The sequence below is a fragment of the Budorcas taxicolor genome, chromosome 22, assembly GCF_023091745.1.
Source record: "Budorcas taxicolor isolate Tak-1 chromosome 22, Takin1.1, whole genome shotgun sequence".
In the NCBI taxonomy this organism is placed as follows: domain Eukaryota; kingdom Metazoa; phylum Chordata; class Mammalia; order Artiodactyla; family Bovidae; genus Budorcas; species Budorcas taxicolor.
Window position 1 is genome coordinate 34,154,440 of NC_068931.1, and position 17,775 is coordinate 34,172,214.

Consider the following 17,775-nt stretch of genomic DNA (forward strand, 5'->3'; position numbering starts at 1 on the left):
CAGCTCTAACTGCTCATCCTGTGGTGCCCTCTTCCAATTCGGGTGTTTCTGACTCCCACCTGTCAGATGCACTAAACAAGCTGATTCTTGAATCAGGCAACCCTGAGCTGTAACTTCATCTGTTATTAGAGGTAGCCAAGTCACTGGGAAGGGCCTTCTGGAAAACTTTTTAAAGAGGGACAAAAACAAATGATGTGTGCTTTTTTTTCTTTTCTCTTCTACCTGCCTAGAACATGGACATGATGCTAGAGGTGGCATAACTAATAAAAGGATGGAGGCCACATATAAAGTATCGAAGAGCAGAAAGCTAGAAGAAATCTGGGTCTACCATGAGGGCACAGACCAGCTTTGGAACACTGATCTCCAAACTTTTCAACGTGAGAAAAAAAAAACACTAGTCATTCGTTATTTAATCTGATTTGGGGGTTGATTTTTTTTTTACAGCTTAGTATTAAGTTGATTCATAAATTCACAAGATTATTTGAAGATTAAAAGAAAAAAACTATGTGAAGAGTGTAGCACAGTTCCTGGCATATAGCAGGTGACCAGTGAATGGCTACTATTGGGAGAGATTAGTTGACTGCCAGCAGAGAACAAAAATCAAACATATAAACAATCTGGGAAGGGAAGAGAAGTGCTGACTAGAAGCTATGATAGAGCTGTTTATAAAAAGAACTAAGATCACATTCAGAGCCAAACAATGTACAAAGAGGGTCTAACATATAAGTAGATACTAAATATAAGTGATTTCTAATCCTGTGAAAACATAAAACTGATGTCATTTAATTCACATGAAAATCCTGATCAATGAGGAAGATGAGGCTGGAATATTTCGATCATAGGATGTTAATCTATAATACCTGGCAAAGGAAAGAAAGTTATCTGTAGTCACTTTGAAAGGAATTCACTACAGAATAGTGTGTGCATGGATGCTAAATTTCTTAAGTCATGTCTGACTCTTTGCAACCCTATAAGACTATAGCCCACCAGGCTCTTCTGTCCATGGGATTCTCCAGGCAAGAATACTGGAGTGAGTTGCCATTTCCTTCTTCAACAGAATAGTACTTCAAGTTAATGAACGAAAGAAGCTGAAAAGTTAAAGGACTATTAAAATTTAGCATTTTTAAAAAGACTTGAAAGTTGGGCATTAGAATGATCTACAAAGGAGAATAAAAATCTGTAATGTTAACATGAAGTCACTGCTGAATGAATGTACATAGCAAGGGAAGATGGAGTAAAAAGAAGAGAGGAAACAAATCAGACTATAACAGTTATATTTTCAAAACTGTAATTAGGTATTACCAAATAAAGTAATAAACAACTCTTAATTTAGAGTGCAAAATAAAGGCACCTTATTTTCAAGGTGCAAAAGCAAGAAAATACAACATAAACTTATCCACATTTTTAAATAGTTGTCTGTGTGATGAGTAAATGCCATTTAAAAACATTTTCAATAGAAAAATGATTTATAAACCAGTTTACAGAAGATCAAAAAAAAATCAAGGTTTAACACCAACTTTAACTATAAATAACTAAAAAGAAAATTGTCCTCTCTTCTGTTTTTGCTTCAACATTTATGTCTTCTGCTCTTTGCCTTTTGGAGAAAACATTGCATTGTAAGGCTGCCGTCTTTTTGGACGAGGACAAGGATCAAGGTCTTCTTTAATGTAACCTTAAAAATAAATCACAAATTTAGAAGACTATATTTGCAACATACATATTTTAGCATATATCCAGTCAACATCTGTCTCATGTCATGCCTTTTAAGTTCACATGATTTTTCTATTAGCCGCTTGTGATGATGAATGATTTTATTACTTAGCATCAGTTTTCTCATTTGTACTAAAAATAACAGCAGACATTTATCCAGTGTGCTATATACAATGCTGTCTGGGATAACTCACAGTCCTCTGCAGTAGGTTCCACTACACGTATTTCACAGCTGAGCTTATGGAGACCCAGGGAAGTCCAATAACTCACTCAAGTTCCTGAAGCTGGGAAGGAAGTGAGTAGGGACTCTGCCAACATCTGACTCCAGAACTGGGGCGCTTAGGCACTTTCCTAGTCTACCTTCCATTGTTTGCAAATGGGGACAAGTGTTAAACATGATCTTTCGATTGTTAGGATAAATTTTGGTGCTTATCAAGAAGACTTTTTTTCAGTAGCTATTAGATGAGATGACATGGTCCCTGTACTTACTCTTCAGACTATTTGATTCTCCATGATGTAGTTTTTCAGGGAGGACTGTGTCTGCCATACCCTGAGAACCTATCAGGGGTACAAACAAAGGCTCTATCCAGACTAACTATCTGATGCAGAGATGTCACGTCAAAGAGGACCTGCTAAAAGGGAAAGTGGAAGTATGGTAACAGCTGTAATAGACTTTGCATCTTTTAGAAAAGCTTCTTACAGCTAAAAAATCTGGAGCTTTAAAGCTCCCATATGTTCTTCAATTCTATTAAATGTAAGTGCTGTCTTTGAAGGAGTGAGTTGCATGTTAACAGTTTCCCAAACAAAAGTCTTTTTTACTCAAATATGGTTTATAAACAACTAGCATTCTTGATAAGTGAAGTTTTAACATCCAAATTCACAGCAGCCTCTTAAAAAAAAAAGATGCCTTTGGCAACTTTTGTAAAGTTACTTTATTAAAAGTAATTTCAATGACTAGACAGAAGAGAAATTACTTTCCGAAATTTGAATGATAAAAAAAGCAGGGTAACACATACACAATTCATTAACATGCTTGTAAACAATGATTCCAATGAAGTTATTTGAAGAGTTAAACGTAAGCCTTTTATCTTTAGGAAACTGTATTTGTGCCACAAAACTGGCTTTCAACTTGTAGCAGAAGGTAGAGAACCATGAAGAAAAAGTTTAATGTTTAGACTTGGGTATATATATTATACACAGTATTTTTTTTTTTAAGTTCCAAAATGTCATGAGCTATACTCTCACCTCTTTCCATACATGTCTGAGTAGAAGGAAAACCAACTTCCCAGAAATTCTCTGGTGTGTTGGGTGGAATGTAGCGAAATCGGTGTCTTGAGCAGGAAGCCAACTTCTTTTCTCTTTCTTCTGCTGGAAAATCTGCATAATACTGATAACAAAACTGGTTAGGTTTTCCACTGAGGAATAATAAGTGGAGTGTTATGCTTACGGATTAAAAACCAGAAGCTGAAAAAACTACTAAAGTATTCAGCATGCTAAGGAAAATGAATTCTTATGGATAGTATTAGTAAGTTATACCACCTACCAGTAAATTACTACCTATAAATTACTGATAATAATTAGTTGTCTGTGAAATGTTTGTTCCACAAAGAAGAGGGCTTGTATTACAGTATAAGGCAACATACTGTACCCTTCATCAATAGTATTACAACTAAAAAAAAAAGCCAGCTGAACTTTACAGTGAGTGTGCTCAGTGGTATAGCTGATTTACATACATACAAACTTTTAATTTTTCTCAGACCAGTAACAAAAAAGCCAAGGCGTGTGCTCTGAACAGCACATTTCTCAACTGTCATTTGGATATAGTGTGTGTTTTGAAGTAATTTTCCTTTCAGTACAATTTTTAAAAATAAAAGTTTAGCTTTGAAGGTTGTAGCCTTCATGACTTTGTCCTTTTAAACTAGATCTATCAATTAGGATCAAAGCCATATTATTTTTTGCAGCTGTGACCATAAAGAACCTAAACTTCGTGCAAAGAAAGGTAAAACTTATATGTGAAAGATAAAACTTATATGTGAAAACTATACATGTCTTCAAGCTCTAGATCCAAAGAAAACAAAGCAATGGTGTAAAGTTTGATAAAACACAGATGACTGGATCACACAATCCAGCTAATTCTGTTCCACACTTGAGGAACTGAAGATTAAAGTGATATTTTACCAATGGTATCACCTATTGCAAGTGGCAGACTAGGATCAGAATTTTTTTTAAGTGAGGGTATTTAATATATTTTTCTTTCACACAGACAAGACAACAGTAGGTGAGGGTGGCTGCAGCACAGCGAGCAGGTGGGAGAGTGCAAGAAGATGAGGTCAGAGAGGAAATGGGGGGTGAGTCTGTTGTCCTTGAGAAGGGCTTTGATTTCATTCTTAGAGGAGATGACATTTAAGGATTCTGGGCTGAAGACTGACATGATTTAACTTTTATTCTAAAAAGATTATTTGGAAGAAGAGACTATTTATTGCTGTGTTGAACATACAATCAATAGGATTTGCTGATAGATCCATTACTGAGATATGAGAGATGAAAGAAGATATCTAAAAGATCTCTGGTTTAAACAGCTAGGGGAATGGACATATAGAAGGCTCAGAGGTAAGGTCTGAGAACTGGAGGTAGCAAGTGTATGCTCGCTTTATGATGTGAAATTTGAGTTGACTATTACACAGCCACGTGTATTGCATGTTCACTGAATATCTCACAGGGAATATGAAATAGAAAATATTTCAGAACTGTAAGCAGACAGACAGTATTTAGATACATGTGACTGGCACTTTCACTCCTGGTCATGAAGGAATAACAGGGAACAGATTTAACCTCTATCTTAAAAAACTAAAAAAAAAAAAAAGAAGGAATAAAACGCATGGAACAATGTCTTCAGAGACTGGATAACAGCACAAAAAAAATGATTTCAGAGAAGGAAAGTAAGAGTTTCCAGTGAAAGAGTTTTTTCTAATTGGTAATTTTAGTTCCAGTTATAACTAAAAACGGGAAGTTCAGTTAGTATAGATCATATTCCTTAGTTAAGAAATCATGGTATATTCAATTTGTATTATGAAAACTCATGATACATTGATACTCAAGATACATTTGCTTCTTGTCTCCAAACTGCTTTCCAAATTAGTGATCTCAATTTACACTCTCACTGTTATTTTATGAGAGCATTTGTCTCACCAAATGCTTACCTGCACTGTAACCTATTCACACGTAACTTTAATGTGCTTGTGTATGTGTATGTGTGTGTGTGTGTGCACGTGTGTGCGCACAAAGTCACTTCAGTCATGAGCGACTCTGTGTGACCCTACGGACTGCAGCTTTCCAGGCTCCTCTGTGCATGGGATTTTCTAGCTATGGTTTTGAAAAATAAAACTTAAGGGGGAAATAAATGCATTGCTGGAAACAATCCAACAGCTAAAGGATAGCAAGGGAAGAAAAAAACAGCAAGTTTCAGAAAAGCACAGAACCTGCCCAGGACTCTTCAGTAAGAGGACAATTAGTACAAACTACTTCAAGATACACATCTAGTCCAAGACACCCAAAGTAAACAAGGGAAATGCAGGTGGGTTCTAAGAATAGAGTGGAGTCTGTTCACTGTATTTTTAGAAAGGAAAATGTTTAGGGAAAAAAAAAGAGCTTATGGTTGTACTGGTTGTTTAGAAAAAACAATTATGAGTATACCTCATTTCCTGAGAGTGCTGGTGTTTAAGTAAAAATTATTACAGCAAAGTTTCTGACTGAAATATCAAAATTTTCCCCAATAGTATTAGTCTCCACTATAACACAAGGGGAAAAAATTAAAAGAAATACAAATAAATATAGAAAAAACAAATGGCATAAATGTCTTAAGCTGGAAGTAAGAACTAAGAACTAGTACTGAGGCTCCACATTCAATTAAAGAGAATCTAAGAGAAATGGAGGCTTTCCTTTCCATCTATTCCTCTCTCTCAGGTCCCAGCCAGTCTGTATACTCTATGTACTTATTCTGTTATTCTTGGCTCAAACTTGCTTCTAGATACAAATATGGTTTATATCTATGATTTTAAAATCATGCACATGAAGTCATATCTTCAAAGAAACCCCAAATGACAGTGTTTACATTTGTACTTACAATTTCACATTCCTTACATGTGTGTCCAAGCAATTTTCTTCTCTCTTCTTTTTTCCGAACCACCTCAATATGAGGAAAATTTTGTAATTCAGTCTCTCTGGGGAAAAAATAAATTTATCTGTTACTATAGAGACCTTTGGTTTACATCTTAAATTAGCAAACATGAGCATCCAGAGGAAAGATAATCCCCATTCATTCATTTTATTTGAAATGCTTCCTCGTATGTGAGAGATAAAAGCATTTCTTCATTCTCTCTTCACTAAAATATTAAGTGCCTTCTACTTTTTTCTAACTGAAAAAGATAGCTATTACTTCCTATTTTTGCCTCTGGCTGGCTGAAATTAGTTATTAGGTTGTGTGGTAAAATATAAAACAACCTAATTAAAAAGGAATGCTATATTATTAAACTCAGTAACTGGTATTCAATAATATAACTGAGAGAGACTACTGTCTCTGTTAACTCAGTTTCTAGTACTATGAAACCATGTATCAGGGCTAACCTGCTTCTCCCCAAAGAACAGATCCATTTGTCTGCATGTAATTTGCTGTTTTCTCTAACGGTTTCTTTTGTTGCTTCTGTCCACCTTAAATTCTTCAAAATATTAGGCACAACTATCATTTGTGCTTGGGTGGCTCGGATAGTAAACAATCCGCCTGCAGTGCAGGGGACCCAGGTTTGATCCCTGGGTCTGAAAGATCCCCCAGAGAAGGGAATGGCTACCCACTCCAGTATTATTGCCATGGAGAATTCCATGGACAGAGGAGCCTGGTGGGCTACAGTCCATGGAGTTGCAAAGAGTTGGACTGAGTGACTAACACTTTCACTTTAAATGGATCAGATCCTACTGTGAACCACTGGAAACCTAGGAAGGGTCAAAGCTACTGAGGTATTACAGATTAATAAGGTATGCAGTACTTTGGTCAGAAAAAGCAATCAGGAATTAATTCATTAATATACTTATATCCTGCTTTAAGAAGCCCAATATAGAAAACTCCAAACTTATAAGTGAAGACTTATGTAACATCATAATTTGTTTAAAACAGAAATAACCCCAGTGAATTTAATCAATCTGACTCAAAAAAATGGATATTTTAAAATGACTTGTGGGTATCACATCTACTCTTTTAAGGTATTTTGATAGTTGGCAAGTGCTGTTCTTCAAAGGAAAGCTCTAAGTGCTTTATTTCAAAATGTGTAAGATTCTAGGTCCTTACTGTGCTAAATCCAACAACTCTCAATTATGGATCAACACTGAACTTAAAAAGGAAGACTAAGAAAGAAGAGATAAAACAATATTGCTATGACTATATTTTCTTTCAAACAGTTTATGGACTCTTAAGTTTACACAGAATTTAGTCATGTCCTTTGCTCAGAATCTCATGTTTCTGTTTAAATTTTTTTTGATTTAAAAATTCTCCTAAAATAACTCTGAAGCACAAACCTAAGGTTTGCCACCTAGTTAGTGAGTGAAAGTCACTTAGTCGTGTCCGACTTTGCGACCCCATGGACTATACAGTCCATGGAATTCTCCAGTCCAGAATTCTGGAGTGGGTAGACATTCCCTTCTCCAGGGGATCTTCCCAACCAGGAATCGAACCCAGGTCTCCCACATTGCAGGCAGATTCTTTACTAGCTGAGTCACCAGGGAAGCCCACGTTACAGTATTCAACAAATTCCTGAAGTTCAAATAAAGTTCACGATAAAATAGGATAAGAATAAAGTATGTTATAATAAAGCAGAAAAAATAACTGTCACCACCATCCAAAAAAAAGAGTGTGATATAAAAAAAATTCCTTATTTTAAAAATTTGTCATTTTTTATACCTGAGTTCCATTTTTGTTATGGTCAGAAGGTAAATGATATGCATTAGATTTTAACCAAAGTAGCAATTTTCACAGTTCAGAGATGCTCTGACAAAGATAGTTCTGTTGTACCTCTAATCATATTGCTGGTATTAACCAAAGCCACCATACCTTTCATCACCTTTAAAATATGGCTCCACAAATACTTTCTGTTTGACTTTATCTTGTTTATCACCAGGAGCTATAAACAAAACAAGCATACCACAAACTTAATGTAGAACTTACTAAAAAGTAATTTTCTTTTCGGGGAAAAAAAAAGACATATGCCAAAACATCTATTTTCATTGGATTTCATACTCTAGGCCCTAGGCAATTAGTTTAAGTTCTCTGTAATGAATTCTTTCCTTTCTTTTTTGTCTGCCTAATGAGAGTGCTGATTATCTCACCTCAGAATTACTGAAGAGATAAAAATCATAACCATAAAAGTATTTTAGACTTTAAAAGAACTACTTAGATGCCTATTATCATTTGGGACCAAATGACAATGACAAGATAGGTTTTAATCTGTACACTTAGTACTGTTGATTTTTGTAATGTGACTTTAAGGTAGTTGATAAATAGGAAATAAAAAGATTTTAAAATTTTATTAGAAAACTGGTGACAGAATAAGAATGAAAACCCATGGACCTGAATTTCAAGTTGTCTAGACTCAGAAATAGCTAATTGCTATCATCTGTTCAAATTATGAAAATTTATTGAGCATTGTGCTAATGTAGAACAGGGGAGGCCAGGTCTGCTGTCCTCATGGAATTTACACTGCAGTGAAGCAATTAGACATTAAGCAAGCAGACAGCTAAGGCTACCTGAATATCTCAGGTAATAACTGATGATTAAAGAGAAGTCAGTCATGACAAGAGTACGAATGGTGAATGTTCTAGGTAAAGGTCCTCAATGGCAAAAAGTCTGGTATATTATATGATGTAAAAGGACGACAGTGTGATTAATTTGCCAAAAAAGGGAAGTGTTGGGAAAGACGGGGGCAGGGTTAGATGTTGGGCGGGCAGGTACCAGACCATGATGGGCCTTGGGAGCCAAGAGAAGGAGTTTGAATTTTAAGTGCACTGGGAAGCCACTGAAGACTTTAAAACCATCTACTTTATTGAGGCATAACTTACACAAACTGATTTTAAGTGCACTAAGATGAATTTTGACTAGTGTATATTCCAGTGTAACTGCTACCCAAACCAAGACAGTGAACATGTCCGTGCAAGTTACCTATTCTATTGTCTCTCACGCACAAGAATATTCTCTTGTCTCTTCCCTCCTCTACAGTCACTCATTTAATTTCTATCACTGTAGCTTAGTTATGTCTGTTTTAGAACTTCATATCAATGAGATGATATACCATATATCCTTGCATTTGTCTGGCTCAACAAATTTTGGAGACTAATCCATGTTGCTGAGTCTAGTAGTTACCTCCTTTTCATTGTGAAGTAGTATGAACATGTTTTCATTTTTTGTGGGTACATACGGAGCAGTGGAATTGCCAGGTCACAACACAGGTATATGCTTAACTTTACAAAAAACTGATCTCAATAAAGCTGTTTAAAAAGCCCCCTGCTGAACTGGCTTCCAAAGTATAACCAATTTTCTACTCCATCAGCAATGCGAGAGTTCCAGCTGCTCTTCACTCTTGCTAGAGATACATGCTATCCAACCATTTCTGTGGGTATGAAGTATTGTCACCATCCCTGATGTTCAAGAGTGTTGACCAGCTTTTCATGTGCTTACTGGCCATTCAAATATCTTCTTTTCATTGAAGCATAACCCTTTGAATTATTTTTGGTAACTCTTCTATTAATCTGAAATTATCTTTAAAAAAAAACAAAAAAAATTTATTCAATAAACATCGTTTTAATTGTTAGGATACCTCATTAGGCCTCTGTTAATAAGATTGATAACTTACTTTACTAAACTCAGTGTAATGGAAAAAAAACACAATTTGAAGGAAAACTGCCTTACTGTTTGTTTTTTTTGTAGTAGTTGACAATTCCTTCTCTTCATCTGCTGCCTGCGGGAAGCTCTCTGCCAAACAGGACTCATATTCTTCATGTGTCGTCCGATCAAACATATCTTCCAAGCTATCATTCATCTTTCTTTCTCCATCTATGTGAAAGAGCATCAGCTTAGGCCACAAGTAAGTGTTTTGCTTTCTAGGTAGACTAATACATAGAAACTTGTAAGAACTGCTGCAGAATAATTTAGATGTGTATTAGGCAAGAATAAACCCCAAGTCTGGGTAATTACTGTACATTTCCAAAGGTTTTTAATGTTATGCCTTCAACTGTCCTTTATTTATGTGATGAGAATGCTGGGTTTTTTTTTTTACTATTATAAATGTTAAGACATCTTTTTCTATCAGCTCACGTATAATTCATAGTAAACCAAAAGGAACTACCAAAGGAACTGTGAGGAAGAGAAAAATACAGCATAATAAATGGTGAAAAATATGAAGTTTAAATAAACTGTATATAAATAACTGACATAAAAGCCTCTATAGTGTTTTGTTTAGTTCTTTATTTTTCTAATGTAGCAGAAAAGTATTTTCTTGCATTATTATGAACACCTGGTAGTTCAGTGTTATAGAAATAATGAATTCAATTCCATATTTGATATGCAAATGCTAATTTCATCTTCAGAGTACCAACTGTTAGGTGGGCCAAAAAATTTGTTTGGGTTTTTCTGTAAGATGGTATGGAAAAACCTGAATAAACTTTTGGGCCAACCTATGGAGATCAGCCCTGGGATTTCTTTGCAAGGACTGATGCTAAAGCTGAAACTCCAGTACTTTGGCCGCCTCATGCAAAGAGTTGACTCACTGGAAAAGACTTTGATGCTGGGAGGGATTGGGGGCAGGAGGAGAAGGGAACGACAGTGGATGAGATGGCTGGATGGCATCACTGACTTGATGGACATGAATCTGAGTGAACTCTGGGAGTTGGTGATGGACAGGGAGGCCTGGCGTGCTGCGATTCATGGGGTCGCAAAGAGTCAGACACGACTGAGCGACTGAACTGAACTGAATACATTTTTTAAAAATACCAGTTTACCAAAAATAGAAAGAAATTCAGTTGGCTAACAAAACTGAAACCTGCCAAGGTCACTCTATATAATCACCACCAACCACCTCCCCCGGGCAGATGCTCCAGCACCTCACCCTGTGCTATCTTTCTCCAGCACTTGCCATCATCTAGCACACAATGCTTGTTTCTCCCCTATTACAATGTAAATTCCATGAGAGGCAGGTACTTTTGTTTACTATTTGCTCCAGTTCCTGATACAGAATTGTGTCTCCATAATTACTCAATGATGAAACATTTGTTCATTTTTCATTCTGAGGATCAAATTTGTAAGTAAAAATAATTCCTGTGCACTACGCATTCCCAAAGCATTCCGTATATGCTGTCAGTAAATCATAGTAAGTTAATGATTTAATGATTTCTTTTTGTTGCTGACTTCTGACTGTAAAATGCTTGAGGACAGACTACATCCTTTTTTGATATATAAGGATATACTAAGTTGAACACAGATATAAAATCTTTTTTTGGAACTGAATATTAGCAGTACCATTTAATGGTATGTTTCATCTTTAAGTTTATATTTCATCAATTCTAAGTATGAAAAAGATCTACCTTATGGGTAGAATGGACAGACTGTTTTTTTCCTAAGTATGGGCTCAACAATATCTCCTATCCCACCTGCTGTTCTTATAAATGTGATAGTGGCACTCCTCCTACTGAGCAACTACTGAGTCCAGATCATAAAAATGCTGTGCACCTCTACCTTGCTCTTTGGGGATGCTTACTCTGGGAACCTAGTCTCTGTGCAGTAGGGAACTCAAACTAGCCCACATGGAAAGACTATATGGCGAAACCCTGAGACTGAATGATGAGAGAGGAGCCAAGAGTCTCCCATCTGTCTAGTCCTCTGCTGTTCCAGCTCCAGACACCATCTGTATGAGACCCTGAGATAGAACCACCCAGCCCAGCCCTTCCTGAATTCCTGAGGCACAGAAACTATGAAACATAAAAAAAAAATCGTTATTGTTCTAATCCTCTGATTTACTGGAGTGACTTATTGTGCAGCAACAGTATTCATTATGCCTTATTTAGCCAAAGTTATCTCCACTCATTAGTTTAAGTTCTAATTTCACCTCCATAAGTTACTTGTTTCAAATATATTTGGGAAGCTATCATCTTCTTAGATTAACTAGATAAATTAGAAGCCAAAGCTGCCATACTTTAGTTTTGCCCTTTTCTACAAAACTGAGGAAAACATCAGGAACTGGTACCAGGAACAAAATAATCTTAAAAGCAAAGTCATCTTCTTAAGAAGAAAGTGATGTGTCATTCACTATAAAAAGACTAAGTCACTGTTAAGGTTTTCCTTTTAGTAACTACTGTCCTTTTCACTGTAGGCAGCCAGCTGTTTGATTGTATGGATAATTATTTGTTACTAAAGAACAAAGAATTAAGGAAAAGGCTGTTAAAATTTTCTCTCATTTACTGCAGTGAGAAATAACGTGTTTTATAAGAAGCAAGAACAAGACCTGGGACCCTGAGCAGGTAGACTGGAGAATTCGCAGCAGAATACAGGAAATGCACACACAGTCTGAGTGTCCTCAGTTTCTAACAGAGGATCATGGGAAAATGCCTCTGCTTTTAGCCTTGCATCCTGATGTGGCAGGTCCTAACTCTTCAACCTTTGAGGGTGATGAGTGACAACTATTCACAGTCTAGTTGATCTCGCGTCACATGCCTCTATAGTCAGGAACATTGCTAAGGTGGTGCCAACCCAAATCCTTCCACGGTTCCCACCCTTTTCAGAAAATCAAGGCTTTAGATGAAGAATTATCAGTTTCTTACTACAAAGGGCTGTAGACCCCTAGTTTAGTCAAATCTTTTCTACAGAAAAAGAAAATGGCAGAATCACGTCACTATTAGTCTGAGTTTACTGCTCATTTGCAAATCTGTACTAATACTTTTCAAAAGAGCAGGACAAGACTTAGCAACTGAACAACAACTAATACTTCTCAGTAGAATCCCCCCTTTTTCTCCTTATCAAATTGCTTTGGAAAATAATATTTCTAAAACAGGACTCTCAAGATTCCCTTTACACCTTTTATGAAAAAATTATCTTAATGAGGAATCAGGAAACTTCTTCTTAAAGGGTCAGGCAGTAAATATTTTAGGTCTGTGGGGCCATAAGGTCTCTGCAGAAACTAGTCAATTCTGCTGCCGTGTCACAGAAGCAGCCATAGGCAATGAATTAAACAAGTGAGTTAGGCTGGCTTCCAGCAAAAGTTTACCGACAAAACTGGCAGCTGGTTGAAGTTTGCTGACCCCTGGACACAAACTTGAATTCTTTTGGAAATAAAAATTATTTTTACTAAAGTTTTTTTTTTTTTTTTTGCTGAAATATGGAAACTAAGCTTTACTAAAGAGAAGTCTACTATTAGTAGAACGGGGGAAAAAACTGGTTTATGGTGAAAAGGTCATTTATGCTCTTCATTGCAATGGTATGACTATAAACTTCCTTCCACTTTGTATTAAAATTAAAAAACAAAAACAAAACAAAACAAATCTTACTTGGACTCTCTTCTCCCTTCTGCTCTCGCTTCTTCAGTTTTAAGAGCATGGTTTCACTAACCAACGTACAGTCCATGTCCACTGTCTCTCCTGCTAATCTTGACTGACTGCCATCCTGAAAAAATATTTAAAAATTCAAAATTTTAACTGTTATCCCTTTATGACCTTATAGTTATTTTGGGGGGGGGGGTGGTAAAAATATACATAACATATATGTTACCATTTTAACCATTTTTTAAGTGTACACTTACACTTTAGTAGCATTAAGTAATATTTACTTTTACCCAAAGGAATGTAGATATATTATATTTTACAAGCTTTGATATACAAGCATCATCTCTCAAGTCCAGGAAAAGGACTGCTGCCAAGGAAGAGAGAACTGTATGTTATCAAAATCCCTGAAGCTTCCTTTCTTCCCTAATCTGCTTCACAGAAATGAACATCAATATACACTGAAAAGTTCGTAAGTCAAATTTGACTTCTTGATGGCTATGGATTACTCTAGCAACTGTTAAATATTTTATTAATATGCTACCATGTGCAAGAGAACTTCTCAAACTATGTAGAACCTAAATACAAGCCAAAAAAGTAATTTCTGCTATGAATTTTAACTAAAAAGAAAATACACAGCATTTAAAGAAACAGCCAACTAGGAAAAATGAAATTTTTTTCTTGAAGGTATGTTAAGTTAATCAATGCATACAATAGATTATTTTGATAAAAAATAAAATTATTTAATATGTAATTAGCATTTGACATTATTTTAAAACTATATTTTTCAGCAAACGTCTCTAAAAAGTCAGAAAGTATTATTACCCTTTCAAAAATACCATAAAATTGGAAAATAAATGTTATTATTTTGTAGTTTTCTGAATAAATATATGAAGGTTATAAGAAGTGTGTGGCTATCTCAAGGTTACAGAATGAATCAGGGGGGCAGGGTTACTAACAATACACTAGAAATAACCACATGGGCTCTGGTTCTACTTTCTAACTCACCTTTGTATCATCTACAGTAGCATCCATTTTATACTGAGAAAGGTCTGCTCCTGGATCTATACTCCACTGGATATTTTCAAAGGATACATCTTAGATAAGCAGAAAAAAATACACAATTAAAAACAGATTTTTAAAATTCTCATCACTTTAAAACATTATAGGACTCACAGAATGAGAAAAATATTTCCAAATCATGTGTCTAAAAAAGGACTTGTACTGAGGATACATAAAGAACTCTCACAACTCAATAATAAGACAGTTACTCCAACTGAGAATAAGCAAAGGACCTGAATAGACAATTCTTCAAAGAAAATGAAAACAGCCAGAAAGCACATGAAAAGAAGCTCAACATCATTAGCCATCAAAGAAAAGGCAAACCAAAAGCACAGTTGAGACATATTAATAACTTCACACCGATAGGATGGCTAGAATCAAAAAGACGGACAATGAAAACAAGTGTTGGTGAGAATATGGAGAAACAGGAACTCTCACATGCTGCTGGTGGGAATATAAACTGATGTAGCTCCTGTGGAAAGAGAAGTTAGCATGTGTGTGCTGTGCTTAGTCATTCAGTCCTGTCTGACTCTTTGCAACCCTGTGAACTGTAGTCCACCAGGCTCCTCTGTCCATGGGGATTCTCCAGGCAAAAATACTGGAGTGGGTTGCCATGCTCTCCTCCAGGGGATCTTCCTAACTCAGGGCTTGAACCCAGGTCTCCCGCATTGCAGGCGGATTCTTTACCGTCTGAGCCACCAGGGAAGCCACAGAGTTAGCATGTGGCCCACCAATTCTACTTCTAGGTATAACTCAAGAAAAATGAAACTTACATCCACACAAAATTGTATATAAATGTTCAAACCAGCATTACTTGTAACAGTGAAAAACTGAAATAGTGAAAGAAGTCATGAAATATCATATATTGTACAATTCCATTTATATGAATACTTCAGAATATGCAAATCTATAGCTACAGAAAGTAGATTAAGTGGCTGCTTAGGACTGGCGAAGACAAGAGAGAAGTGGAGGGTGACTGCTAGCAGGTACTGTTCTTTGTATGGTGATGAAAATCTTCTAAACTTAAGAGTACAGTAATGGTGACACAATTGTGACTACATCAAAACCACCGAATTGTACACTTTAATGACTGATTTTTATTTCAATAAAAAAAAATTTAAGTTAAAACTGTAACACTGGAGGAGGTTTCAATTACATTAATATACATGACAACTACATAAGGTACAGTTATAGAGCATAAAGTGGTACAGTATAAACTCAAAGTAGATTGTGAAAGGTTAAATAAGTACACTACAATCCCTAGAGCAACCATGGAAAAAATAAAAATAAAAACAAAAAGATTAAAAAAAAATCAGGGATAAGAGTTTAAAAAATGTCTTCATATAGAGACTGAAACCCTCACTGGAAGAATTACTAAAGAATGAGCTTCAGGAGAAAAGGAAAATAAACGCAGATGAAGGAATAAGTTTCCAATAAGGAATAAATACTACATATAAAGTTCAGAAATATTTGGGAGCTAAAAAAACCAAAAAGACTTCAAAACACAGCAAAATTATGAAAGAGCAAACAATGTTTTCAAACAAGAAGTTTAAAAACCCATATAAATTTATATATACAAATAGTTAAGAGATATACATGCTGCTGCTGCTAAGTTGCTTCAGTTGTGTCCGACTCTGTGTGATCCCATAGGCGGCAGCCCACCAGGCTCCCTCATCCCTGGGATTCTTCAGGCAAAAACACTGGAGTGGGTTGCCATTTCCTTCTCCAATGCATGAAAGTGAAAAGTGAAAGTGAAGTTGCTCAGTCGTGTCCGACTCTTAGCGACCCCATGGACTGCAGCCTCCCAGGCTCCTCCGTCCATGGGATTTTCCAGGCAAGAGTACTAGAGTGGGGTGCCATTGATATATATATATATATATATATATATATATATGTAAATACAAAAAAAGGACTGGCTATGTATATGGTGAGGAACAAGGTTTGGATGATAAATTTCTATTTTTTATACTTTAAAAATCTGTGTAGTTTAAATTTTTAAAGCTTTCTTTTTGTAAAGAAAACAAGAAACAACTACATAAAAGAATTAAATCTATAAAATCACCTATAAAAGTAGGTATTAAAGATGTCAATTTATTTTTTCAAAAAGTAGAAGAGCAGAAAATTTTAAGGTGAAACCAGTAAGAACTGTACTATAAACACAGAAACACACAGAGATAAACTATTTTTTCCAGAAACAATGAAATCTATCCAAAGAATGTAAATAATAAATTATAATACTCAATATAAATTCATTAAAAAGAGAGTGGAAATGCTATTTATAGTTTACATACCTTGGTTGTTTTGTAGAGATTTTGTTTTAGCAATTCTACATGGATTTAACTGAAGAACTGATGCAACTTCACATGCTCCACGGACTGATCTGGTTTTCATCTTTATAGGCCCATGAGAACCAGCACCCTAAAACAGAAAAAATTATTAGCATCTAGGAAAAATCACAAACTACCATTTTAATCAAAGGCTTTGAATATTGAACACATACCTTTGTGTCATCAAAAAGATTCTCTGTCTCCAAACTTTCACGTGGACGAAGAGGGATTTTAAATACTGGGTTTTCTTCCTTTATTTGTAACAGTGTTTTATTATCTGGAGATTTACTCAAGGACTGGAAAAGGGACTCCTGTAAACAGGGTTCTTCCGGGGAGTCTTTGGTTAGCCCACAGCTCCCGCTCAAGGCCTTGTGGCTTGAGGAAGAGTCCCTTGGAATGGGCTTCAGAGCCTCATAGAGAGTCACTTGCCTAAATCTGATTTTAGAGTTCTCACTTCCTTGGCTTTTCTCTTGACGTTGGATAGCTGAAAATCGATCAGACAGATCCAGAGGTTTATCCATCACGTAGTCTCCATTCATGGAAGAATGACTATCCAGTGGAAAAGGAAAAGCATTTTCTTTATCAAAAGAGGCTTGGGGACAGATTACTTCATCTTCACTTTCTTCCTCAATTTTCTTCCTTTTGGTTCTGCCTCCCAGTGACTTCAGTGGTACCACATATTTATCTTTATCAGTATCTTTAATGTGATCAATACTATCCTGCTCACTTACAGGTTCACTTGTATTTTTATTTATAAGTATCTGCTTATTAGAAGATGACTGACTAGGGATCTTGTTCACTTCAGTCCCAAGAAGATGATGTGTGATAAGGGCTCCATCTTCAGATTTTGATCTAGGTTTCTCTGGTCCAGAAGCAGAAGTATTGCTGAGGGGCACGGTTTTCAGATGGGTTTTTTTCCCAGTCTCTAAAAGAGAAGGGGACAAACTTGTATTCAAACCTAAACTACTTTTCACGTTAGAGGGAGCTCCAAATACAGGAGATGATACCCGAGTAGTCAATTCTTCTTGAAGAGGAGTCTTTGAATCTGAAAACCTAAAAAAATAAAGAGTGGTAACTTTTCTCCTATTAAAGAAACAGGGTAAAAATTAAA

General features: G+C 35.9%; 1 protein-coding gene across 1 annotated transcript in view; it reads right to left on the reverse strand.

Annotated features, from left to right (window-relative positions):
* Positions 1 to 1,546: 1,546 nt before the first annotated feature.
* The window catches only part of RBBP8 (RB binding protein 8, endonuclease), a 56,519-nt gene continuing 40,290 nt past the window's right edge, over positions 1,547 to 17,775 (reverse strand). Inside the window, exons 10-18 of the mRNA XM_052660325.1 lie at positions 16,838 to 17,717; positions 16,629 to 16,755; positions 14,284 to 14,372; positions 13,285 to 13,399; positions 9,659 to 9,802; positions 7,808 to 7,877; positions 5,834 to 5,930; positions 2,956 to 3,097; positions 1,547 to 1,672 (exon numbers count right to left, since the gene is read on the reverse strand). Of these exons, the coding sequence (XP_052516285.1) occupies positions 1,575 to 1,672; positions 2,956 to 3,097; positions 5,834 to 5,930; positions 7,808 to 7,877; positions 9,659 to 9,802; positions 13,285 to 13,399; positions 14,284 to 14,372; positions 16,629 to 16,755; positions 16,838 to 17,717 (1,762 nt within the window). The 3' untranslated portion in view covers positions 1,547 to 1,574. The remainder of the gene's footprint in view (positions 1,673 to 2,955; positions 3,098 to 5,833; positions 5,931 to 7,807; positions 7,878 to 9,658; positions 9,803 to 13,284; positions 13,400 to 14,283; positions 14,373 to 16,628; positions 16,756 to 16,837; positions 17,718 to 17,775) is intronic.